Source organism: Aquarana catesbeiana, linkage group LG05, assembly GCF_042186555.1.
Source record: "Aquarana catesbeiana isolate 2022-GZ linkage group LG05, ASM4218655v1, whole genome shotgun sequence".
NCBI lineage: Eukaryota > Metazoa > Chordata > Amphibia > Anura > Ranidae > Aquarana > Aquarana catesbeiana.
The window spans coordinates 205,105,035-205,130,783 of NC_133328.1; the positions used below are offsets into that span (position 1 = coordinate 205,105,035).

A 25,749-nucleotide genomic window follows, 5' to 3' on the forward strand; every position below is an offset into this window, starting at 1 on the left:
ATTTGGGAAATATTTCCGGACTTTCTGCGGTTCCTCTTTATCTTCTTCCCAGCCTATCGCTTCTTTGACAGACTTTGCGAAAGGCTGTACCAGGGAGAAATCAAAACCTGCTGACATGTCCTGATCCTCATCTCCTGAGGAGGGTTCTGATGCCTGGGGTTGGAGGTCATCCGCTACCGATGTGCTCTCCCTTATGGATTCCCGCACAGATTCTCTTATGAGCTCCGTAGCCACTGCTGCGTCTAGCTCTTTGTCCTTTGCTGCTTCATTGAAGCAGGGTCTGCAGACTAGCTTATCTGGCAAGGCTGGCGCGCCGCATACCCAGCAAGCGTTTGCTGCAGGACGGGTGTGGCGGCTTTGGCGGTGTGATGAAGGTGACCATCTGCGGTGTGACCGACTGTGACGGGAGCGGCTGTGACGTGAGCGGCTATGTCTTCGGTGGCGAGAAGAGGATCTTGAGCGGCTTCTGCGAGACTTCTTGCTTGACGCATGACTAGATCTCCTCTCATGCCTGGAACTTGCGGCTCTTGACCTGGTGGGGCTGCCAAAAACGCAGCGTTAGTGGTTGGCTCTCTTTTTCTCTCCCCTTCTTCAATACTTACCAATGACGAATGGCCTCTTACCTCGTTTGCTAATGGTGGTCTGCGTGGGCAGTGGTCTCCATAGTGATAGTAAGACAGTAAGACTGAAGGAAAATAAGAGAATGGCAAAAAAATTTTTTTTTTTTTTTTTTAAAACTTTACTCTTTTTTTTTTTTTTTTTAAAAGGCTAAATCAGATGATTTGACTTACCTGGTCTTGCTGAGTTGTTTTCTGGCAAAGCAGTTGAACGCACGGTGAACATTCAGGTATCTGTGACACTGCTCAGCAAACAAACACAGAAATGCCTGTGTTTTTAAATCTGCCGCCGCCGTCGCGGCAAAATGACGCTCCCGCGCATGCGCAGAGCGTCCCGAACGCCTCGGCGCCATCTTGGAGAAGGGCATTCCCTTCTCAAGGCAGAACTTGGCCCTGAGGCCAATTGTAGAGTGAGGAGGCGGCCTCGGCGGCCATGACGGTTCCACAGCGGTGGACAGCAAGTGCCAGCAAGCCCCCTAAGCAGGAGAAACACTATAAACAAAGAACAGGCAAAGTACAGGCAAAAAAGAAAAGGAGACCACTGCAAAAATATGAAGCTTCTTTAAAGCTTACTGTGCCAGATGTCCAGACGCCCCCTGAGACCACCAGACCGGGGGTTCCCTCCATAGAAGCTCCTTTAGAGACTGTACAGGAGGGACTTCCAAACAGGAGAGGCTTGAACCTGCTGGGGCGAGTGCGGTAAGAGGCTTTTTTCTTTATCTTGACAACAGGAGCAAGCTGCTTATCCCAATCTGTCAGGTGAGGATAAAAAAGAGAATGCAGCGGGGTGTCTCCCCTTCAAACTTATAGCTAACCAATCCTGTCAGGTTGTGGGGGCGGAGTCACAACCCAGCGTGTGCTGCCATGGAGGCGTCAGGAAACATTAGTTACCCCTAGAATAAAGTGCTAATTTTCACTACTTTTATTAGTCTACATCATTCCTGGTCTTTACCAAGTATTTTTCATAAAAAAGGGGTTTATCTATAAACTGAAACACAGCTAATAGGAGAAATTCCCCTCTTTTATAAATATGCCTTTTTGGACCTAATATACATCCAGGTAATAGAAAAACAACCAATCATTTACTTCAACTTGTTAAAAGCTAAATTATATTTTGTTCTTATGGGTTACTGCACAACACTGCTTATTCCACTATCCCTTAAATAAGCTTAAAGGTGTCCATATACAAAATGGTGATGGTGAATTCAACTACAGAATGATTGCTTTTTATAATACAGTAGACTCATCGGAATAACAGTAGGGCCAAATTTAGACTTCCTGAACCCCTAGGCCAACTGTCTTGAGCCACCCCTTCACAAAATTCAGATGGCTAGTCTAAATATCATAACCTGAGTATTATAGATGCCATAGTCACATAAAGTACACTTAATCTAGGGTGGAAAGAGACGGTTTGCCCTATGTCAGTACAGCAAGAATCAGTGGTGAGAAGAGTGAGACAAGGTGTCACCCTACTTTCTAATTATTGGTTCTAGGTATACTGGCACAGAGCAGGTGACTTATAACTACCCAGCACACAATCTGTCCAAAAATAAAGATGACTGAGCTAGACTATTTTGTCAGACAGGATGGCAGACTGGATATTGCAGAAAATTAACGATTGTACATTCAAGTGTACATGTTTTTTTCCCTGTGCTGCCAGCCCTGGCATTGACCTCTTAGGGAATCATAAAAAGAACCTAAGAAAACTTCAGCTGATTTGTTCATTTAAAAGAAGTTGACTTGCAGGTAGTGTCTGCCCAAGTTGTCAAGCCAATCACAGTTTTGTTTTCCAAGAGATGAACAGACATGATTGTAATGGCCAAGTGTATATGTTTGTGCACACCTGTGCAGGCATCCCTGGCACTGACCTGTAAGGGTACCACCTCTAACCTTGAACATGTATTCGTTAGGAATACTGCAATGTTAAATAAAGTGCATATATTAAAAATACATACATTAATAATTTATCAAAGCACATTTTTTTTTTCTTTGCATTGGTACATGTTCCCCAGGTTTTGTGCAGGGCCTTGCACTCAATACAAACTGTGCAACATACTGTTAGTGCCAACTCCACATTAAATTGTAGATATTCTGAGACCACACACAGTTTCTGCACAATTTAAATAGTTAAAGTAGAAGTTCAGCAAAAACCTAACTAACCCTAAGCCTAATAGAAGCCACATTTTAAACCAGTCCTACACTGAGCTGTCAGCGGCGGCTTCTGTGTGTAGGAGTGTGCAGGACAGGCAGTCAACAACGGAAGCTCCTTAGTAACTCTATAGGTGACGTCACTTCACAGGCATTTCTTAGCCGCTGTCGAGTCTCTCCTGCGCGCAGCACCTGCAGCTGGAGACCGGACTGGGGCAGCTTCCAAAAAGGTATGTATAGCCATTTTTTCTTCTATACAGGGTTAGATAGATACGTTTTAGAATCTGGTTGAGAGTAGATTTAACATTAGAAAGTTTTTGGTTGAACTTCTACTTTAAATAGTTTTTAATGGTGTGCTTTGATAAATAAATATTGGTTATATATTTTAGATATACTGTTTATATACTTTGTCTAATGCAGTAGTATAATAGAGAAATTGGTTTGTCCCAATTAGTGTGAGATCTAGTGTGATATGCAAGACACGTTGATCATCGACACTTCAAAATCATTACTAATGCAGGTAAAGCAACATATGCTCTTTTTGTAAAATCTTGCTACAGCAAAAAAAAAAAAATCTAAGCAACTAAGGGCAGTTATGCTCAAACAAATTTCATTGTAATAAAAGCATTCCTTTGGGTGCTGCATGTAATAAATTCTGAAGATATGGAAAGGGAAGAAACACGTTATCATCACCAAAATAAAGAAGAGACTTTTAAGCTGAACCCAGATTTCCTGGTGTGCTAAAATGGGCCTTTGAATCTTCTTCAGAACGTTTACAATTATGAATATCTGTACAGCGAGGAGAAGACTCACCACTAAAATGATGACAGTAATAAAGATATAGTTCATGATAAGCACAGCTCTATTTTTAAATTCAGTTTGAAATTGGAAGCAGTCTTTTTCATTTAAGGGGGCACTGGTGCCATATTGCGTAAACACCAGTGGCAGAATTATAACACATACTAAAAACCATACAATGCCACTTACTAGAAAAGGATGGAGAGTCCTGTAGAATGCGATGCTATCCTTTTGTTTAAAGAAACCAACATATCTCATGGTCAATAGGACAACATAAAATATAAAAGAAATATATATATGAATGTGGCTCATGGCACTCACAACTCTACAAAAAAAAAGTCCATAAGGCCATTTGTTTTGGAAATAGTATACAATGCGGAATGGCACGCCCACAATAAAGATACCATGAACCACTAGCAGGTTGATAACTGATGTAATTGTTACAGACAGTCTGTTTGCACCAGTTATTAAAAAGATCATGAGGGCTATTCCAGTTGTTCCTCCGAAAAAGGTGACAAAATATACTGTAATTAGCAGGTTGTTTGCTGTGGTCTTCTGGATGAAGCAAGATGTTTCATTATGCTCTTCCTCCATATCGTGGTGTAAATTTCCCTAAGTAAAATAAACATTAAAACATCAGGGAATAAAGGGAAATATAGTTCCCCTTGTGTGTAACTTGCCCTACTTTCCATCACTTTGGCTTTTCCCACTAGAATACCAAAGAGTAGTTTTTGTATTTCTTCATTGATGTGAGCAATCATTATCAAACAGGTAGTGGCATAGACATTTATATCTAAATTGGCCATACACATTAGCTAGCGGTTTCCTGATGGCAACAATCTAATGTCTATAAATTCTCTGCAGATTCTCCTGGCCAAAGATTTTTTGGGTTATAGCAATGAAGTAGATTAGACAACCTGGTTCGATCATTACTCTTTTCCTCCTGTTAAAGTGACACTGAAGGTGTCTGTAGTGCACCTCACCTTGCTCCTTTGTCCTAAATAGGTAAGCATTAGCAGGCGCAGATGCCAGAGGATGATCAGATTGTGCCAATACCTTCAACTGCCCTCTGCTGTCTATGAACCATTTTAGATAACTCAACCATACATTTTGGGTTGAGTAGAGTGATTTGGGAGGAAATTATTTTGCAAAAAAAAAAATCTATTTTACCTTTCTAAAAATGTGTTTAAATTAGCCTATACTTTTACCATCTGCCACTGCTTAGGAAAACTTTTACTGAAAATAAACTGTGTTTGTGCATTGCTATTCATTTAAATGTTACCCCAATGTAAATATACAGTAAAAACAACAGTGAATCATGTGTGCATTGCCCAAAAGTAGTGTAGATGCATTAAAGGAGTTGTAAAGTCTCGTGGTTTTTCACCTTAATGCATTCTATGTATTAAGGTGAAAAACCTTCTGTGCTGCAGCTGCCCCCCCAGAGCCCCCCTTTTTCTTACCTGAGCCTGATCATTCCAGTGACGAGTATGAGCCCAGCAGCTCCAGCCGCTGTCTCGGGTCCTCAATGGATAGATTGATAGCAGCTGTCAATTAAATCCAGTGACACAGGAGCTGGGCCAAGTTCTGCTGTCTATGTCAATGGACACAGCAGCAGGATGGATACGGATGCCCCCATGGAATGCGTCTCTCCGTGGAGGCACTTGATGAAGAGGAGGAACCAGGAGCACCGCCGGGGGACCCCAAAAAAGGAGGACCGGGGGCGCTCTGTGCAAAAGCCTTGCACAGAGCAAGTAAGTATGACATGTTTGTTATTTTAAAAAAAGGCTTGATTCACTTTAAGGCTTGATTCACTCTTTGATTGTGCACTTGTTCTCACATTCTTTAGAGAACCTTCAAAGTGAATAGGTTGACTTGATGTAATATGCATCAATGTATGAAAAAAAATCAGCCCTAAAGCTTGAAAGGGGCTTGTTCAAAGTGAATGGGTTGCCTTAGAGCAATGCATGTCAATGCATATGTAACACCCTCCTAGCGTAGCATGCTAGGTAAATTTAGTTTTTGGCTCCTTCAATCAAGGAGCAGTAATTGATTGATCTGGTCTGTTCAGGGTTTCGCAGGCTGGGAGTTTGATCGCTTACCAATGTCTCTAGAAGGAGTTTCTGGAGTATAGGGAGGGGTCATTCAAATAACCAGCCTAAATATTGATCAGAGCCTAGCCTATTTCTGGGGAGGTGTGTCTAGATGGTAGCTGGGAAGCTGATAAATAGTCTGGACTACTGGAGAGATGGTCTTTCCCCAGCAAGGAGAGTTCCAAGCCTCAGGGTGCTATGGCAGTGGGTGGAATGTGTTTTTTTTTTCTGTGTGGTCTCAGTGGTGGCAGGGCTGGGACCTGGAAGTGATCTGGAACTGACTGTAGGAATTCTCCACAGGGATCTGGTCTAGAGAAGGACTGTCTCACTTACTGGATTGTGTATGGAGGAAGCTGGAAGGTGGCAGCTGATCCTGAATCGATCCCTAGTGATTGTGTGTTTTGGGATATAAGTGCCAGATATAGCTTGGACTGAGATTGCTCTCATAGGGTCTCAAGTACTGGCCATTCCCCAGCCACTGCAGTGTCCTAGGCAGTGAGCTTAGAAAAGAGTGCCTTCCTGTACAGTGTTCCTGAGATTGCACTGGGTATCATTAGCACCATGGTGCAGGGTAACCAGATTCCAATGAGACTTACCTCATGGTCCCCAGCTGTGAGGCCTTAGGTTGTCCAACATTCACAGTTGCTCAAGGAGAATATTGTCCTCTTACAGCCAATTTCTAACTGTATTGGAGTGTTGCATGCCCTAATCCCTCTCCTGTTATAAGTTTTACCATTAATAAATCACAAAAAGACAACCCCTAGACCAAGGGTAGGCAGTTTTTGAGAGGTGGAGATCTACCTGGACAACATGGAAGAGTTTAAAGGTCCCCTGGGTGTGGCACCCTTTTTTTTTCTTTTCTTTTTTTTTTTAAGAACTTAACTAGCAAGCTCACAATGAAAAGTAAGGACAAGGACAGTATTGAAAAATATAATATAAATAATGTCACTGTACACATATAAATTTAGACTACCTTAAAAGTTAGCATCGGCCAGAAGCTAGGCATTCACTTTCATCCACAATAGTTTCATGTCTGGGGAGTAATTGGTCACCCCCTCACGTCTGTTGCATTGTCCATCATGAAGGCAGAACATTTGGTACTCCAGGCTGACTTGCTTGAATAGTTTCAGGCCTGGCTGTCTGCTCTGAGTTCTGGCCAGTATAAGTAGTAGGTAGGGCAGTGTACAGAGGTCAGTAGATGTCAATAGTAGGTAGGGCAGTGTACAGAGGTCAGTATAGGTCAGTAGTAGGTAAGGCAGTATTCAGAGGCTAGTAGTATGTAGGGCAGTGTACAGAGGTCAGAATTACTGTAGGTAGGGCAGTGTACAGAGGTCAATAGTAGGTAGGGCAGTGTACAGAAGTCAGTAGGGGTCAGTAGTACTTAGGTCAGTGTACAGAGGTCAGAATCAGGTAGGGCAGTGTACAGTGGTCAGTAGTACGTAGGTCAGTGTACAGGGGTCAGTAGAGGTCAGTAGTAGGTAGGGCAGTATACAAAGGTCAGAAATAGGCAGGGCAGTGTACAGAGGTTAGTAATATGAAGTGCAGTGAACAGAGAAAAGTAGGGCAGTAGACAGGGATGAGCAGGACAGGGGGTCAGCAGGGCATTGTTCACGCGGGTCAGAAGGGTACGGTACAGGGGGCTCAAGAGAGCATGGTACAGGGTGGGGGGGTTAGAAGGACACACCACATGGAGGATCAGGGCGTCAGGGGGCACACCAATGGGGGTGTCAGGGGGGCACACCACTGGGGGCATCAGGAGGGAACATCACTGGGGCATCAGGAGGGCACACCACTGGAAGTGTTAGGAGGGCACATCACTGGGGGCACACCACTGGGGGCTTAGGATGGCACAAAAATGGTTACGTCATGCAGGGCTGTGCCAGATCTAACTGTTCTAGGGCTAATCCCAGCTGGCCCTCCTCTCTCGTCCATCCCACATGATGTCATCCACATGTGCCCTGGATGGACTAAAGAGGAGGGCCAGAGGGAATCAGCACAATACACTCCGGGGATGAGCTCAGGTGCTTTCGGACAAGAGCCCAAATCCGTCCGAGCCATCCCGCCTGAAGCTGTCATAGGCGGCAAAGGCATTCCCCTACCCACAGACGCACCTAAGCAAAGGGCATGCTACGGAGCGGGCAATGCCTTGGCTTTTGATCGTTTCCTGACAGCACAACGCTTTCCTGCGCAGCTCTGCTAGTTGTGGGTCAGCAAGGCAGAGATGAGATCATGATCTATCAGGCACCTGCTCGCAGTTTACCAGTAGATCTTGATCGAAGGGTTGCCAAACCCTGCCCTGGACAGTTTACTGGAGCTGGAGTGAAAGGACTGTTGCTTGGGTGGCTGGTGGCCTCCTTACTGTTTAGAGGAAAATCAGTTAAAATCAGCGGCCCCTACAGGAGTAGTGCTACACAACCAGGCACAGGAGGTAACACACATGCCCACCAAGGCAGCCAGGGTGGTATATCTTAAAGACACCAGTAGCATTTTCTAAAAATATGCAGCAGTGACAATTTTTTTTCTTTTAAGGTCCATGCACACTGGGCTTCAAAAAACACCAATTCCTTTGGCAGAAAAAAAACACTCATATAGAGAATTTTTGTACTGGAGTTTAGGAGCTTCTAGGAAAGTTTACAAGCATTCAGCATTTTTTTTTCTGCCAGAAAGCTGCTCTCAAAAACGCAAAACAGAAGAGTTTTTTTTCTGCCTCTAAACGCTGAGCTTAAAATATGCCTTTAAATGTCCTAATGTGCATAGACACATAGGATACCATTGAACTGCTTCTACAAGCAAAACACAAATCTCCTGTAGAAGTAGCATTTTTTTTAAGCCCAGTGTGCATGGACTCATATGCCGCGTACACACGACCGGACTTTCCGACAAAATCGGTCGTGTGTACGCGGCATTAGAACAGTGGACCTGAGTTTTGCAGTGTGGCCTGCTGGAACTCACAGACAAGAGAACTAACATGATGCAGTGATGAGCATTGAAAGTACTTACATGCATAGATTTTTCCAACATGGTTAGAATATATCTGTAACCAACAAGCAGTCATACCCTTTCCTCCACAGAGGAATAAATAATCCTTTAATAGCACATTGGGGAGAATAAGCTGCAGCCAGACTTAGTGGAGGAAGATTTCTGCAGCATATTTGGCTGCAGAAAGTACAGAATCACAGTATATATAAAATAATATGCAAAGTGGTTGGAGGGAAGCTTCAAAATGGCAAAGATGTTTTTATTACAAATTATGTGAGCAGACTGCAGTTCCTCTTTAAGTATAGGATACTTTTGCCATGAGGACAACATTAGGGCCATGTCTGCTTACAATTTTTATATACATTTTCAACGTTACAATTACCATTAAAGCCTAAGTTTATTTAAAATAAAATAAAGAAAAAAAACAATATTACTTTACCAGGTACCATGACTGGGGCTGGGGAACCTGTTGTTGTGTCTAACCCAGGGCCGATCCTAGGCGGGTGTGCGGGGTGCATTGCACCAAGGCACCGCAGGGGAGGGGGTTCCAAAGTGTTAAGGCACCGTCTGTTACGAGTATGCACCTCCACCGCCCACTCACCCGCCTGCTGGCACGACTGCTGCAGTGTGCACATCCCCTTCTCGTCTGCTACACATCCCCCGCTGCAGTGTGCACATCCCCCGCCCCGCTGTATATCCCATACAAGGAGGAAGGAGGAGGTAGGCTAGGTCTGCCCCACCTCCTCCCCATGTACCCCCCTGTGCCCGCCCACAACCTCGGCATGCAGCCAGTCTGTGCCTGGAAGAGGATGTGGGCGGGAGATTTCAAAGCAGTCAGCCCAGTGCTCCTGTCCTGATGGCGCTGCCTGAACCTCTGAAGACAATGCAGCATTGCAGCCCTGGGTGAGTGATCTCTCACCTCTCTCTCTCTTCCCTAAATGCGGCATAGTTTTCCAGCCTTCCATGTGCCAGTCTTCCAGTCTTGCATGTGCCATAGTCTTCCAGCCTTCCATGTGCCAGTCTTCCAGTCTTCCATGTGCCATAGTCTTCCATCCTTCCATGTGCCAGTCTTCCATGTGCTAAAGTCTTCCAGCCTTCCATGTGCCATAGTCTTCCAGCCTTCCATGTTCCAGTTTTCCAGCTTCCCATGCACCAGTCTTCCAGCCTTCCATGTGCCAGTCTTCCATGTGCCAGTTTTCCAGTCTTCCATGTGCCAGTCTTCCAGCCTCCCATGTGTCAAAGTCTTCCAGCCTTCCATGTGCCAGTCTTCCAGCCTCCCATGTTCCAGTCTTCCAGCCTCCCATATGCCATAGTCTTCCAGCCTTCCATGTGTCAGGCTTCCAGCCTTCCATGTGCCAGTCTTCCAGCCTCCCATGTGCCAGCCTTCCATGTGCCAGTCTTCCAGCCTCCCATGTGCCAGTCTTCCAGGCTTCCATGTGCCATAGTCTTCCTGCCTCCCATGTGCCAGTCTTCCAGCCTTCCATGTGCCATAGTCTTTCTGCCTCCCATGTGCCAGTCTTCCATGTTCCATAGTCTTCCAGCCTCTCATGTGCCAGCCTTCCAGCCTTCCACATGCCATAGTCTTCCAGCCTTCCATGTGCCATAGTCTTCCACCCTTCCATGTGCCATAGTCTTCCAGCCTCCCATGTGCCAGTCTTCCAGTTTTACATGTGCTGTAGTCTTCCAGCCTCCCATGTGCCAGTCTTCCAGCCTTCCATGTGCCATAGTCTTCCTGCCTCCCAAGTGCCAGCCTTCCATGTGCCAGTCTTCCAGCCTTCCATGTGCCAGCCTTCCATGCGCCATAGTCTTCCAGCCTTCCGTGTGCCATAGTCTTCCTGCCTCCCATGTGCCAGTCTTCCAGCCTTCTATGTGCCATAGTCTTCCAGCCTTCCATGTGCTAGTCATCCAGCCTTCTATGTGCCATGATCTTCCAGCCTTCCATGTGCCATAATCTTCTAGCCTTCCATGTGCCCTTCTTCCAGCCTTCCATGTGCCAGTCTTCCTGCCTCCCATGTGCCATAGTCTTCCTGCCTTCCATGTGCCAGTCTTCCACCCTTCCATGTGCCATAATCTTCCAGCCTTCCATGTGCCATAGTCTTCCAGCCTTCCATGTGCCATAGTCTTCCTGCCTTCCATGTACCATAGTGCTCCTTCCTGCCTTCCATGTGCCATAGTGCTCCTTCCTTCCATGTACCATAGTGATCCTTCCTGCCTTCCATGTGCCATAGTGGCAAAATGAGTTTTCACCTAGGGTGTCAAAAATCCTTGCACCAGTCCTGTTGCAATGTCAGGTGAGAGCGTGTCAGCGTCCTCTGGGTGCAGGCTTCACATGGTTAGTGGGCGGCCCCAAAGAAGGAGGCTGCATTTGCGTGGAAGGTGAGCACAGGGCAGCTGGGAGCCCAGGAGAGAGAAGAGCTTCACAGCCTCCTTGGCCCCCGAAGTGGCACTCAAAATCATTTCCGGAGTCCCAAAGCCTGGACTCCATCTCCTCCAACGTCCTCTCTGCTCCAACATTAGCAGTGAGGCCTGGAGGACAAGGACGAGCGGGAAGTGCAAGCTGCCAGGGAGCTGCTGGAAGAAGCAGCAGATCAAGAAGGTATTGGGCATCATACACTTATACAGACCTACCTGCAGATACAGAATGAGATGGGGGGCAGAGGGGGGACTGTGGATAGGGACAGGGCTAGGGGTCTCTCTCTCATCCCCCCCCCCCCCCCCCGTCTGTCCGCCCCACCTCTCTCAGCTGTCCTCTCTCTCTCAGCTCTGCTCTCTGTTCACCAGCCTTCCTCTCTCTCAGCCACACCTCTCTTTGAGACCCCCCTCTCTCTCTCCGCCACCCTCTCTCTCTGAGCCTGCTCTTTCTGTCAGCCCCCCTCTCTCTCAGCCCCCTCTGTCAGCCCACCCTCTCTCTGTCAGCCCCCCTCTCTGTCCACCACCCTCTTTCTCAACTCTGCTCTCTGTTCACCAGTCCCCCTCTCAGCTCCCTCTCTGTCAGCCTGCCCTCTCTCTTTCAGCCCCCCTCTCTGTCCACCACCCTCTCTCTCAGCTCGGCTCTCTGTCCACCAGCCTCCCTCTCTCTTAGTCCCTCCCTCTCACTCTGCCCCTCCCTCTCTCAGCCCCACCTCTCTCTGAGACCTCCCCTCTCGATCAGCCACCCTCTCTCTGAGCTTGCTCTTTCTGTCAGCCCCCCCCTATCAGCCCCCCTCTCTGTCAGCCCCCCTCTGTCAGCCCGCCCCCTCTCTTTTAGCTCCCTCTCTGTCAGCCTGCCCTCTCTCTCTCAGCCCCACTCTCTATCCACAACCCTCTCTCTCAGCCCCCCTCTCCGTCTACCAACCTCTCTCTCAGCCCACCCCTCTCTCTCAGCCCCCTCTCTCTCAGCCACCCTCTCTCTGAACCCCCCTCTCTCTCTCTCAGCCCTCCTCTCTCAGCCCCCTCTCTCTCTCTCAGCCCTCCTCTCTCAGCCCCCTCTCTCTCTCTCAGCCCTCCCTTCTCTCTAGTAGAGATGGAGTGCACTGCAGTGTGTAGAGGGGTATCTAGGGGTGTAATCAGGGTAGTGGTATCTGGGGAGGTGTGATCAGGGTGGGGTGGGTTATCTGGGGGTGTGATCAGAGTGGGGGGTATCTGGGGGTGTAATCAATGTAGGGGTATCTGGGTATGTGTGATCAGACTGGGGGTATCTTGGGTTGTAATCAGGGTAGGGGTATCTGGGGAGGTGTGATCAGGGTGGGGGTATATGGGAGTATAATTAGGGTGGGAGAATCTAGAGAGCTGTGATCAAAGTGGGAGTATTTGGGGGGGTGATCTGGGAGTTTGCTTATGGGAGGAACCCAACAATCCCGTGAATATGAATCAGTGTGACTTGTACCTTGTAAACTTTGTACAGTGTGACTTGTAAAAACAAGGAGCCGGCAGTAGCACCTCATGAACCCCTGTCAGCTGCTGCTATAACACTTGTTGAAAAGCAATCCACCGCAGATCACTTTTCAGAGGGCAGTAAGCATTTCTGCAAATGTGAAAGAAACTTGAACCACATCATCCATTTCACACTCCCCACCAACCAGGTCACTCCCCAGCCACTTCCCATGTTAGCCACCTCCCTTCATCTTCTATCACAGGTGACCATTTCCCAACCTGCAGATGACAGACCCCACGCCAAAATATATCACTCCCAGTTACTCCCCCCACCAGCTGATTGATATCCCTCCATGACCACCTCACACTCCCCTGCTGACAAACATCTCTCCCCAGCCTGTCCCCACACACCCTCTCACCTGCTGACCTGTGGATGAGGGAAACACTCCCGCAGTGTTATTGTGTTCTGCCAGTGGGGAGCCTTCCCTACCTACAGAATACAATGATGAGTGTTGCTAACCATAGCTGGCAGCACTGATTGTTTTGGGAAAAATCTGACAGGCTGGTTGTACTCAAGTCGATTAACCACTTTAACCACTTCAGCCCGGAAGGATTTAACCCCTTTATGACCAAGCCCTTTTTTGCCATACGGCACTGCGACGCTTTAACTGACAATTGCGTGGTTGTGCGACGTTGTACCCAAACAAAATTGACATCCTTTTTTTCCCACAAATAGAGCTTTCTTTTGGTGGTACTTGATCACCTCTGCAGTTTTTATTTTTTGCGCTATAAACAAAAAGATAGCGCAAATTTTTACCTTTACCTTTTGCTATAATAAATATCATTGTTCTCTATTGTACACTACTGTGGTCACCCATAGTCTAATTCACAAAGCAAAGCAACTATGTTTGAAATTGAACTTTTCAGAACAAATGGATGCTGGGGGGCTAACAATTTTGAAAATGCATAATCTAGTAATTCTGAACTGGCCTGGAGTTAACACTCGGGGCTCATTTAGATGTGCAGAGACCCATACACCATGTATTTCTGTGCCCAGGAATGAGAGGTGTTCTGTTCCAGCAGCCTGTAATCTTCCTGCAAACCTGAGCTTTTACACCAATACCAGGGCAGATGCATGGTGGATGCACAGCCTGTCTTCGTCCAGGGCCATGTATCCATCTCTGCATGGATGTAAACATTGGGAAGATGCATATGGCCGTATTAAAGCATAGGGGGACATCTGCCCGTTAGTGGTTAGTCTTAAAGGCCATAGATGTCAACAACCAGGGACATTGTGCTTCTGAGATTCTACCTGTCACTGCCTGAACTCACTCCTTTTAAACACTATAAACCCAGTATGACCAACCTCACCTAAAGGTGAGGATATCAGAACATTTTAACGATAACAATTATATAAATGCAAAAAATGTATCCAATGTTTCTAAACATTTTAGAGAAATTCATAAAGGAAATCTTGATTCTTTCTCTTTTTTTGGTATCGAACAGGTTAAAAAACAATTAAGAGGGGGGGGGACTCACCACCCAGTCCGGCCGGATCAGTGCTACAGGGAAGAAAAAAAAAAAAAAAAGGGGGGGACAGTTACAAAAATAAATTGTCAGAGTGCGGACCTATCTGGATAAGGCGGCCCTAACCACACAGAGGGAGCTAGAGAGCTGTCTAGTCGCCAGGCGGCAGTAATTAAGTCGAGTAAATTGTTTTGGTAGCTAACCTAGTCGATGGAGACGTCAGGCTAGAGATACAGGAGCCCTCCTCTGATAGATATTACAAATCGGGGCCATTTCTGTTAAAGGGAGTAGGAGCATCCTGGGCCCTGGAAGTGAGCCCTTGGAACAGGGCAGGCGGCTGGAACAAAAAAAGCCTGACTAAAGAGCAGTCTTAGGAAAGAAATGAAAGGTAAAACCACGAAAGGATCGTCTGCTAATACAGTTAACCCACCCAGGACAAGTGCAAGCCCAGGAACTATCAGAAAGTACATGGTGCAGGAACCCTGCAAGAATAGTCCAGGCAAACAAAAAGAATCCAAAACCAAAACACCTGAATGCACCCCTAGGATAGGGACAAGAAGACAGATGGTAGAGGCAGATATCCACATAGGGAGCAGCGAAATAACCGAAGAGGCAACAATGGAACCCCAGCAAAAAAAACTACTCCCCACTAAAAGTGAAATGGCGGAAATGTTCGCCAAACTGGAAGTAACTATAAAGGGGGAAATAGGCTCTCTCCGAGAGGAGATGAATCATATGCTGCAAAGAGTGGAAGAAGCAGAAACAAAGATGGACAAACAAAATGAAGAGATAAAGGAACTCAAATCCCAGATGGAAGAGCTACAAAGAGAACAGAGAAATCTACGTTACAGAGCGGAAGACCAGGAAAATAGAAGCAGAAGGAAGAATTTACGGATCAGGGGCTTGCCGGAACCGCAAGGGGGAACCGAAGACCTTCAAGGAGTGATGGACGATATATTCGGGAAAATGGTATACACCCCGGAGAATGTGAAAAAAATAAAGTTCGAGAGAATACACAGGATAAGAAAACCGGCAGAAATAAAGGGTGAGGTCCCTAGAGATGTCATCGCAAGATTTCACAAGTATAGCGACAAAGAGAAAGTCAAGGAAAATATGAAAAAGAACTTTCCAGTGAAGTACGGCGAGACAAAGTTGCAGATATTTCCGGACCTGGCAGCAGAAACACTAGCTAGGAGAAGAATACTAAAACCACTCCTTGAACAGCTAAACGCTCATAATGTCCATTATTCATGGGGGTTCCCAGCCTGCCTCACTGGCCGTAAAGATGGCAGATCGGCCACTCTAAGATTCCCAGAGGAAACAGCTAAATTTTGTGATCGCTTAGAGGTTCCTCTGGTTGAAATACCGGGGTGGTGGGTTAAAACTGGGGACGCTGAAGTTCACGGGATACAGCAGGCTTGGAAGCCAATATTTAAAACGAGAAAACCTAAATAGATCAGTCTTAAGACCTAGTTAAACAAGGTTAAATTAAGATTTGGGGGTAGGTGGGGGGTGGGGGGGGGGTGGGGGAGCGGAGGGGGAGGGGAGGGGGGGGGCCAACCAGGCCTGGGCATCCCCCAATATTAGGGGGAGCATGGCGAAAGGGGCGGTCCAGTCCGATCTCAACCTCAGGGGTAGAACCGAAGGGACGGGTGGAGATGGAGGAGCCACGGTTTTTCTATTGGGCCACGAGAGGGCTTAATATCCCCATGGGTACAGGGGAGGGAAGGGGGAGTGGGGTGGGTTTTGGGAGGGGTGGGAAGGAGGAGGAGGGGAAGGGTTGGGGGATTTGGAAGGAGGGGAGGGTAGGTAGGGAAACACAGCGACGAATTTTGTATTTTGAGTCCCCTGGACACCACTCTGCTGCAGGGACTAGGAAAGAACTTCTGTAGGATAGATGAGTAATATTAAAATAATCTCATATAATGTACGAGGTCTGAATGCAAGGGTGAAGTGTATCAATATTCTGCAGGAACTGAGATTCCGGGGGGCTGACGTGGTTTTTCTTCAGGAGACTCATTTTCTCCTGGAGAGGAACCAAAAAATATTCTCCAAGGACTTCCCAGTTTGGTTCTATGGCGACTCTCCCACACCACGCGCAAAAGGAGTAGCCATTGGGTTTGCCAATGGAGTAAGGTTTGAGCTTCATGAGAGAAGGACGGATCCAGAAGGCCGGTTTTTGTTCCTAAAAGGGAAACTCAATGGCGTTGAATGCTCACTGGCAAATATCTATGGCCCAAACAAAAACCCACATAACTTTATGATCAAGAGGTTGTCAGAATTTACCGAGTTTAAGGAAGGACTAGCTATAATGGCTGGGGACTTTAATCTATGTTTAGAGCCAGAGAAAGATAAATCGTCCCATGTGCAGGGGGTAAGTTCGGTCTGGGCCAGTAGAGTGAGAAAGAAAATGCACCAGTGTCAAATGGTGGACGTGTGGAGGACGCTACATGCCGACAGTAGAGATTATACGTTTTATTCCCATGTCCACGGGACTTATTCTAGACTGGACTTTTTTTTGATTGAGCATTCCCGGTTGGAGGAGATCGTTAGTTCAGAGATAGGGGTGGCGACTTTCTCTGACCACGCGCCTGTAGATTTGAAGGTAAACATGAAACAGACCCATAACAAGAGCTTCAGTTGGAAGTTAAACGAAGAACTAATAAACGACAAAGAGATTGGGGATTTGGTGTCGAGGGAACTTGAGTTTTATTTTAAAACTAACGAAACAGCTGAAGTTTCAGAGTCAATAATATGGGAGGCCCACAAAGCCTATATTAGGGGGATTCTGATTAAGGCAGGTGCGGAAAAGAAGAGAAAGAGAAGGGAAGATAAACTTGCAATTATGAGGGAAATAGAGGAACTTGAGCAGACCCATAAAAAAGAGGGGGGGAAGGAGGTGCTTCTTAGACTCCATAACAAAAGAGAGGCCATCAGAACCCTAATAGAACAAGACACGCGAGAAACGTACAACATATTAAAGAAAGAGAGATATATGGGAGGTAATAAACCGGGGAAGTTCCTGGCAAAGATCCTAAAAAAAAGGAAGTCCAACAACTATATTGAGAAAATCAGGACTCTAGAAGGGGAGGTAAAATATAAAACAGGAGAAATTGCCAAAGTTTTCCAAAAATATTATGAGGGACTGTATTCGATCAATAGTATTACCTCAAAAAGAGAGACAGAAAAAAAAAGGGAAAGAACCAAAGTTTTCTTCCAGGAACTCGGTTTAAGGAAAATAGAAGAAGATACATATAATCTACTGGAGGGTCCCATTACGGAAGAGGAAATTAAAAAAACTTTGAGGGAGACGCCAGTAGGGAAAAGTCCCGGGCCTGACGGTTTCTCAGTACTATACTACAAAAGGTTCCAAGATCTCCTAACTCCTAAACTTTGTACGTATATGAATGGGATAGGCACGAAGTGGGAGATGGGGAAAGAAGCGTCAGAGGCAATTATTGCCATTATTTTGAAGGAGGGTAAAGACAGTACTCTCTGTTCCAGTTATAGGCCAATAGCACTCCTTAACGCAGACACGAAATTGTTTGCGAAAATACTGGCTGGGAGAGTGAAGCATATTTTAAATAATATGATACACCCAGACCAGGCGGGATTCATCCCGGGTAGGGAGGGACGCGACAATGGGATTAGAACACTTATGGTAATCCAAAAAATGAGAGACAGTGGAGCCCCAGGTCTACTCCTGTCAGTAGACGCTGAGAAAGCTTTTGACAGGGTAGACTGGGGCTTCATGTTCAGTGTGCTGGAGGAAATAGGACTGGGACCAATTATGATTAGAAGAATAAAGGCAATGTACACACGTCCCTCAGCAAGGGTTAAGGTCAATGGAGCGCTGTCAGAATCATTTAAAATGTCAAACGGAACAAGACAGGGCTGCCCATTGTCCCCTCTTTTGTTTGTGTTGACGCTTGAGCCCTTGCTCGAACGGATAAGACTCAATCCGGACATCTCGGGGGTTTCGGATGGTGAGGAAGAACACAAATTGGCTGCTTTTGCAGATAACATTTTATTGTATATTACAAGACCTAGAATAACTCTGCCTAACCTGCTAAAGACTCTGAAAGATTACGGAGAAATATCAAACTTTAAGATTAATCCAATTAAATCTGAAATATTAGAAATCAAGACTGACAAAAAAGATCATACAGTCCACAAAGAATTCCCCTTTTCATGGGTGAAAAAGGAGATAAACTATCTTGGGGTAAAAATAACAGGAAATAGAGAGTCACTGTTTCAGGCCAATTTTATTCCCCTCCTAAATGAGATCAAGAAGGAGTTGAATAAAATCACAAGAGGACAGTTGTCATGGGGGGGAAGAATCAATATTGTTAAAATGGCAATCTTACCAAAGATTTTATTTAAAATGCAGATGTTACCAGTCCCGCTTCCACAAGTATATCTCAAAAAACTGCATTCTCTTATTATTAAATTTGTTTGGAGGGGGAAAAAGTCACGTATAAGTTATGACACCTTGGCAAGGGATAAAGAGAAAGGGGGGTGGGGAGCACCGGACATTAGATTATATCACGAAGCTATCACATTATCTAGAATTATAGATTGGGCAAAAGGAAACAATGAGAAGAGGTGGGTTAAAATGGAAAATACAATTAGTAAAGTAGAGTTAAGTAAAGTTATCTGGATACCTTCACACTATAGGAAACTAAGTCTTGAGGCACACAGTATCACTAGGCATACTCTGAAAGTATGGGATAATTTGCACAGGCGGGAAAAATGGGAGTATAACTCTCCTTTGATCCCCCTGAGGGACACTGAGTTTTTTGCACCGGGAATGGAGAATGTAAGTGGGAGATGGATATTGCAAGGAGGAGCTCAGCTAAAGGATGTTATGCAGCAAGGTAAAATATGCTCATTTCAGGACCTGAAAAGTAGGAGTGACCTTCTGACCCTTAACAGGTGGCGATACAGTCAGTTAAAAAACTTTATTGAAACGCTCCCCCAACCAATTAGAATGACGGATAACCTCAAACCGTTTGAGAAGCTCTGTGTTGGTCAAGATGGGAAGAAGGGGATCTCAAAAACTTATAGGATACTAGTTGACCTGAAGGGAACAGACATTCCAGCATACATCAAAAAATGGGAATCAGAACTAAAATCAAAACTTAAAGAAGATGAGGTCACAACCTTACTGAAACGAGTTCATGGTACTTCGGTAAACTACAAAATGTCTGAGCTAAATTACAAATGCTTGTCAAGATGGTATATTACCCCAGACAGAGTTTCTAAATACCAGAACGAAATTTCACAACTATGCTGGAGGGGATGTATGGAATTGGGTACAACGGCACACGTTTGGTGGCACTGTACAAGGATAAGGGAATTCTGGGATGATATTAGGAAAATCACCGGTGAGATAACCCAAATAGTTGTGCCGGATGACCCATGGGCATGTCTGTTCCACGGCTCCAGAATGTCAACTGAATCTTACTTGAGAACACTTGTCCCTCATATGTTGAATGCAGCTAAGAGTCTGCTTGTAAGCCACTGGCAGGAGAAACAAGGCCCAACAATACAAGAATGGTATGACAAAATAAACGAAATCCAGAATTTAGAGTATTTGAGATGTGCTGAGGAAGTGGAATTGGAAGAGTTCGAGGAAAAATGGAAGAAGTGGCAAAAATTTAAAAGCTCAACAAGGGTACTAGAGGTCTTGAGGACTCAATAGAGTGTGCGGGGGAATCCAGCAAGAAGGGTTGAGGAATAGACAGCAGAAGTGGTGTCCATTGTGGGAGGGGGACTCAATTAAAATGATGGAGTATGGGGAAAGAAATATTAGTTGCTGTGAGGGGGTAGGGTGAGGTAGGGGGAGGGAGGGGAAGGGTAGGGGGTTTGATTAGGGGGGTTTAACAGGGGGTTAAGTTCAGATTCATGATTAAAAATTAGATAGGTCAGTTTGATGCTACCAATAAGAAGATAGCTATAAAAGAGACCGGTAATACCGTAAGGGGGAAAAAAAAAAAAAAAAAAAAATATGATATTAAAGCCACTATGATGTGAGTAATGAGTCGGGAAAGGATTGAACCGTTAAGGTGAAACTTTCACCCCCGAAAACGAACACTGATGTGGTTTAAAAAAAAAAAAAAAGAAAAAAAAAAAAAAAAACAATTAAGAGGGGGACACACAGCGCATTCTAATCCAACGGGAAGTGTGGTGGATATACACACTCAGCACAAATGTACCACATGGATTGAACAGTAAAATGGACACAAACTCCTTCTTAAAATAATCCTATAACTACATTGATGGAATTTCATTTGATAATATTTTTTGGGATGAAATTTTTGTGTCCATTGTCTGAAAAAGTTTTTTTCTTTTTCTTCAGTTTGTTCTTATTCATGGTCCAGGGTTTATTGTAATTATCTGCTCTAATTGCTTTGAATTGATGGAATCCCGCCCCTGTTGAGTGGGTTGTAAGAGGATATACATCAGAAGTTTTAAAATGTTTTTGTATGCTTTGAGGAAGGCTATATAAATGTGCCATTTTACGTGTAGCCAATAAAAAGATTTCTTTATCAAGAGTACACCGAATGGCCGGCTTCATACATTGTGGACTATAAACCCAATTATGACATTTATTAAAGCGTACCTTATCCCTCACTCCTGCAGGATTCTACCAGCTGCACAATTTGTCCTCCCAAGCCTCTTCTCTTTATCACTCTGTTGTTAGCAGGTACTCTGACCTCATCATATATAATGCCGGACCAGCAGAAAAAAGGAGAGCTCCCACTCCTGAGAAAACGAGGTGTAAGGTAAGTGAAACTACCGTTATGTTATTTCTAGACCAAAACGAACTGCCACACACTGCATAACTGGCCTGGAGTTAAAACTAACTTTTGATTTTAACTGGAGTTCAGGTTTACATTTTTATATAAATAATCTTAATCTACTTTGTAAATACTGATGTGCTCCTTATTTTATCACATGGTAATTAACTTACCAAATTGTTCCAATTTATAGACTATACAATCATTATACTTTCACAAGAAATAGTTGTATAAAGTGGTCGTAAACCCTTACTTATACCCAGTAATACACGGAAATTACACAAATCCTCCCACATAAGTTGTACCTGTTTATCTACAGTCTTCTCTACATCCATTCAAAGTGCCGAATTCATACAGCTTGTTTAAACTTCTGCAGGTGGGGGGGGGGGGTGAAGTCACACCCTGCAGAGGTCATTGAGGAGAGCTCTGAGAGATAATTGGAGGGAAGGGACATGCAGGGCCGATCCTAGGGTCACAGACGCCTGCGTGCAGAAATATTTTTGGTGCCCCCCACATGGGCGTGGTCATCTTACCAACTCCTCCCCTTTACAAATGTTTCTATGGCAACGACTCAAACACAGAGATGCACCCCTAAGAAGTCTTCGTTACCCTGGGGTCCTCTCATGATCTTTTAACAATAAAGAAAATACAGGAAGAGCGTACACTAATGAGACCTGGAGGGTGATGCACACAGAGAGGGCTTCTGTTAGAGAGTCTGTTAGAAAGAGCCCCCAGACATAGTACAGGAGATGATCAGAGACTGCAGACATGATACAAGAGACGGTCAGAGACTGCAATCGTAGTACAGGAGATGGTCAGAGACTGCAGACATAATACAAGAGATGGTCAGATACTGAAGACATGATACAAGAGATGGCCAGAGACTGTAGTTATGATGCAAGAGACGGTCGGAGAGTGCAATCATGGTACAGGAGATGGTCAGAGACTGCAGATATAATACAGGAGATGGTCAGAGACTGCAGACATACTACAGGAGACCGTCAGAGACTGTAGACATAGTACAGGAGATGGTCAGAGACTGCAGACATAGTACAGGAGATGATCAGAGACTGCAGACATACTACAGGAGACAGTCAAACTGCAGACATAGTACAGGAGATGGTCAGAGACTGCAGACATACTACAGGAGACGGTCAGAGACTACAGACATGATACAAGAGATGGTCAGAGACTGCAATCATAGTACAGGAGTCAGAGACTGCAGACATAGTACAGGAGATGGTCAGAGACTGTAGTTATGATACAAGAGACTGTCAGAGACTGCAATCATAGTACAGGAGATGGTCAGAGACTGCAGATATAATACAGGAGATGGTCAGAGACTGCAGACATACTACAGGAGACAGTCAGAGACTGCAGACATAGTACAGGAGATGGTCAGAGACTGCAGACATAGTACAGGAGATGGTCAGAAACTGCAGACATACTACAGAAGACAGTCAGAGACTGCAGACATACTACAGGAGACAGTCAGAGACTGCAGACATACTACAGGAGACAGTCAGACTGCAGACATAGTACAGGAGATGGTCAGAGACTGCAGACATAGTACAGGAGATGATCAGAGACTACAGACATACTACAGGAGACGGTCAGAGACTGCAGACATGATACTAGAGACGGTCAGAGACTGAAATCGTAGTACAGGAGATGGTCAGAGACCGCAGACATAATACAGGAGATGGTCAGAGACTGCAGACATGATACAAGAGTTGGTTGGACTGTAGACATGATACAAGAGATGGTCAGGGACTGTAGTTATGATACAAGAGACTGTCAGAGACTGCAATCATAGTACAGAAGATGGTCAGAGACTGCAGACATACTACAAGAGACAGTCAGAGACTGCAGACATACTACAGGAGATGGTCAGAGATTGCAGACATACTACAGGAGACAGTCAGAGACTGCAGACATAGTACAGGAGACGGTCAGAGACTGCAGACGTAGTACAGGAGACAGTCAGAGACTGCAGACATGGTACAGGAGATGGTCAGAGACTGCAGACATAGTACAGGAGATGGTCAGAGACTGCAGACATAGTACAGGAGATGGTCAGAGACTACAGACATAATACAGGAGATGATCAGAGACTGCAGACACAGTACAGGAGATGGTCAGAGACTGCAGACATAGTACAGGAGATGGTCAGAGACTGCAGACATAGTACAGGAGATGGTCAGAGACTGCAGTTGCTATGGACGTTAGTAGAGGATGGCCGATTGGCCCTCTCACCTGACCCAGCGATACAGCAATAGTTCCTCTGATCAGGAGTCAGCTCACGCTTTTGCCCCTCCACTATGTATAGACCCCCTCCATCAGTGCAGAACCCGCACTAAATATAAACCCCTCCCTCAGTACAGACCTTCCTCAGTACAGACCCCCTCCATCAGTATAGACCCCCCAGGAAAACACCCCCTCCATTATTACAGACCCCCAGGACAGACCTCCCTCCAACAGTATAGACCCCCCAGGACAAACCACCCCCCTCCATTAGTATAGACCCCCCCAGAAAACCCCCCTCCATTATTACAGACCCCCAGGACAGATCCCCCCTCCATTAGTACAGACCTCCCCAGGACAGACCCCCCTCAATTAGTACAGACCCCCAGAACAGACCTCCCCCTCCATTAGTACAGACCCCCCAGGACAAACCCCCGTCCATTAGTACAGACCCCCCCTCCATTAGTACAGACCCCCCCTCCATTAGTACAGACCCCCCAGGACAGACCCCCCCCAGGACAAACCCCCCTCCATTAGTACAGACCCCCAGGACAGACCTTCCCCTCCATTAGTACAGACCCCCCCAGGACAGACCCCCCCTCCATTACTACAGACCCCCCCAGGACAGACCCCCCTTTATTAGTGGAGACCCCCCAGGACAGACCCCCCCTCCATTAGTACAGGCCCCCCATTACTACAAACCCCCAGGACAGACCCCCCCTCCATTAGTACAGACCTCCCAGGACAGACCCCCCTCCATTAGTACAGACCCCCCAGGACAGACCTCCCCATTAGTACAGACCCCCCTCCATTAGTACAGACCCCCAGGACAGACCCCCCGCCATTAGTACACACCCCCCCAGGTCAGACCCCCCCATTAGTAAAGACCCTCACCATTCGTACAGACCCCCCAGGATAGACCCCCCTCCACTAGTACAGACCCCCCAGGACAGATCCCCCCTCCATTAGGGTACATAAAAACCCCCAGACGGCAGCTGGAGAGGAGAGAACAGTGTGCGGCTGGACCGCCCCCCCCCCCCGGACCGCCCCCCCCCCCAGCGACGTCACTGCGCGGCTGGTCTTTCTCCACACAGAGACGAGCCACTCCACCTCTGATCTCATCTCTGGCTGCTCTCCTTCTCTGACAGGAGGAGGGAGGGGCTTGAGCAGGAAACACAGCGGCGCCTTTCTTGTCAGAACACCAGCAGAGAGAGCCGCCTCTGGACACGAACAAGAGGAGGTGGAGAGAAGGGAGTACTCTGGCGCTTCAGCGCCCCCACCTCTCTGGCGCCCGGGTGCACTGCACCCCGAGCACCCGCCTGGGATCGGCCCTGGGAAACGCCCCCTATCACACAGCACACAGGAACAGAGCTGAGGCTGCCAATCACATACTATGCGCTGGAGATCCCTCCGCTGTCACCTTTTTTCTCTTGGTGTCAGGAAAACTTGTCAGTGACTCATGCTGATAGCAGAGGAGGAAGTAGCAGACAGAAATTACACTAGGAAGAAGTAGCAGACAGAAATCACACTATTTCTCTGGATTGAGACAAGTACACACTATAGAGGGATATGCTTTGTTCATATTTCTTGTATGAGGTAAACAACCTTACAACCACTTTAACCATTGAATCTTTAGTTCTTATGTATTGGGATGATCTCCACCTAAAATGTCTCAATATTCTGCTCTGCTCACTATATAGAACCTCACAATTATCACCAGATGGAAGCTAATAATAATGAAGCAACAACCTATTCAACAGTTTTTGTGAACTAAGTTACACATATAAAGTACCCTTAAAAAACAATATAATAATATGCATGTAGTAAAATTAACTGAGCCACGCAATAAAACTTTGCAGTTAATTAAAGAAAAATTATTTATTGTAAAACACAGCAAACATTATGCTATAGCAAAATCAGCCTAAAGTCAAGGCAACAGCTCAGAAAATATGATTAGATAATAAACACACGGGGGAATTTACTAAAACTGAGCATGCAAAATCTGAATAGAAACCAATCAGCTTCCGGATTTAATTGTCAAAGCTTAACTGAACTAGCCAAAGTTAGAAGCTGATTGGCTAGAATGCACAGCTTCACCACATTCTGAGTGCTCCATTTCTAGTAAATCACCCCGATAATCTATCTGGCAGAAAAACTGAGAATTCCTGGTAGAACTGGTCAAATACTGTAAACCAGAGAGGTTTCTATGGAAGAAAAGTACTCTGGAAGTCAGGGATTCTTCACAATGAAACGTGTGTTTTTTTTAACTTGTACTAGTAAAATGAAAGTTACAACCTGGTTACTATGCCCATGATTCAACACTGCCCTAATCATAGAGTAGGCTGGACTGAAGTGATTAGAGTTTCCTTGTAAATGCCTATATATGCAGCAATCTAATATTCATAAGTTGAAACACAGTCATTATATTTATACAGTTACTGTAAGAAAGGGTTCATGGTTCTAGAACTTACCTTATCGATACCATGTACTGTCCGTTGTGAGAGAGCTTACAACAAGCCACAGAGCAGCTTTATACTTCCTGGAGCACCACGGATAGCCTCAAGTACCGTACCCATTACCAGAATTATACCTTTCCAGTTATATATTAATCTAAGCTTTCCAACATGTGCTTAACATTAGACAAAGTTTAGCAATGCCAGAGACATTCACAATGTAAGGACAACAAATCAA

General features: G+C 45.7%; 1 protein-coding gene across 1 annotated transcript; it reads right to left on the bottom strand.

Annotated features, from left to right (window-relative positions):
* Nucleotides 1–707: 707 nt before the first annotated feature.
* LOC141144630 (probable G-protein coupled receptor 141) lies at nucleotides 708–25,749 on the bottom strand. Its single transcript, XM_073630501.1, has 3 exons — nucleotides 25,530–25,749; nucleotides 20,637–20,779; nucleotides 708–4,175 (listed from the first exon to the last, which is right to left on the bottom strand). Exon 3 carries the CDS (start codon nucleotides 4,155–4,157, stop codon nucleotides 3,228–3,230), a length of 930 nt encoding a protein of 309 aa, XP_073486602.1. The 5' UTR covers nucleotides 4,158–4,175; nucleotides 20,637–20,779; nucleotides 25,530–25,749; the 3' UTR covers nucleotides 708–3,227.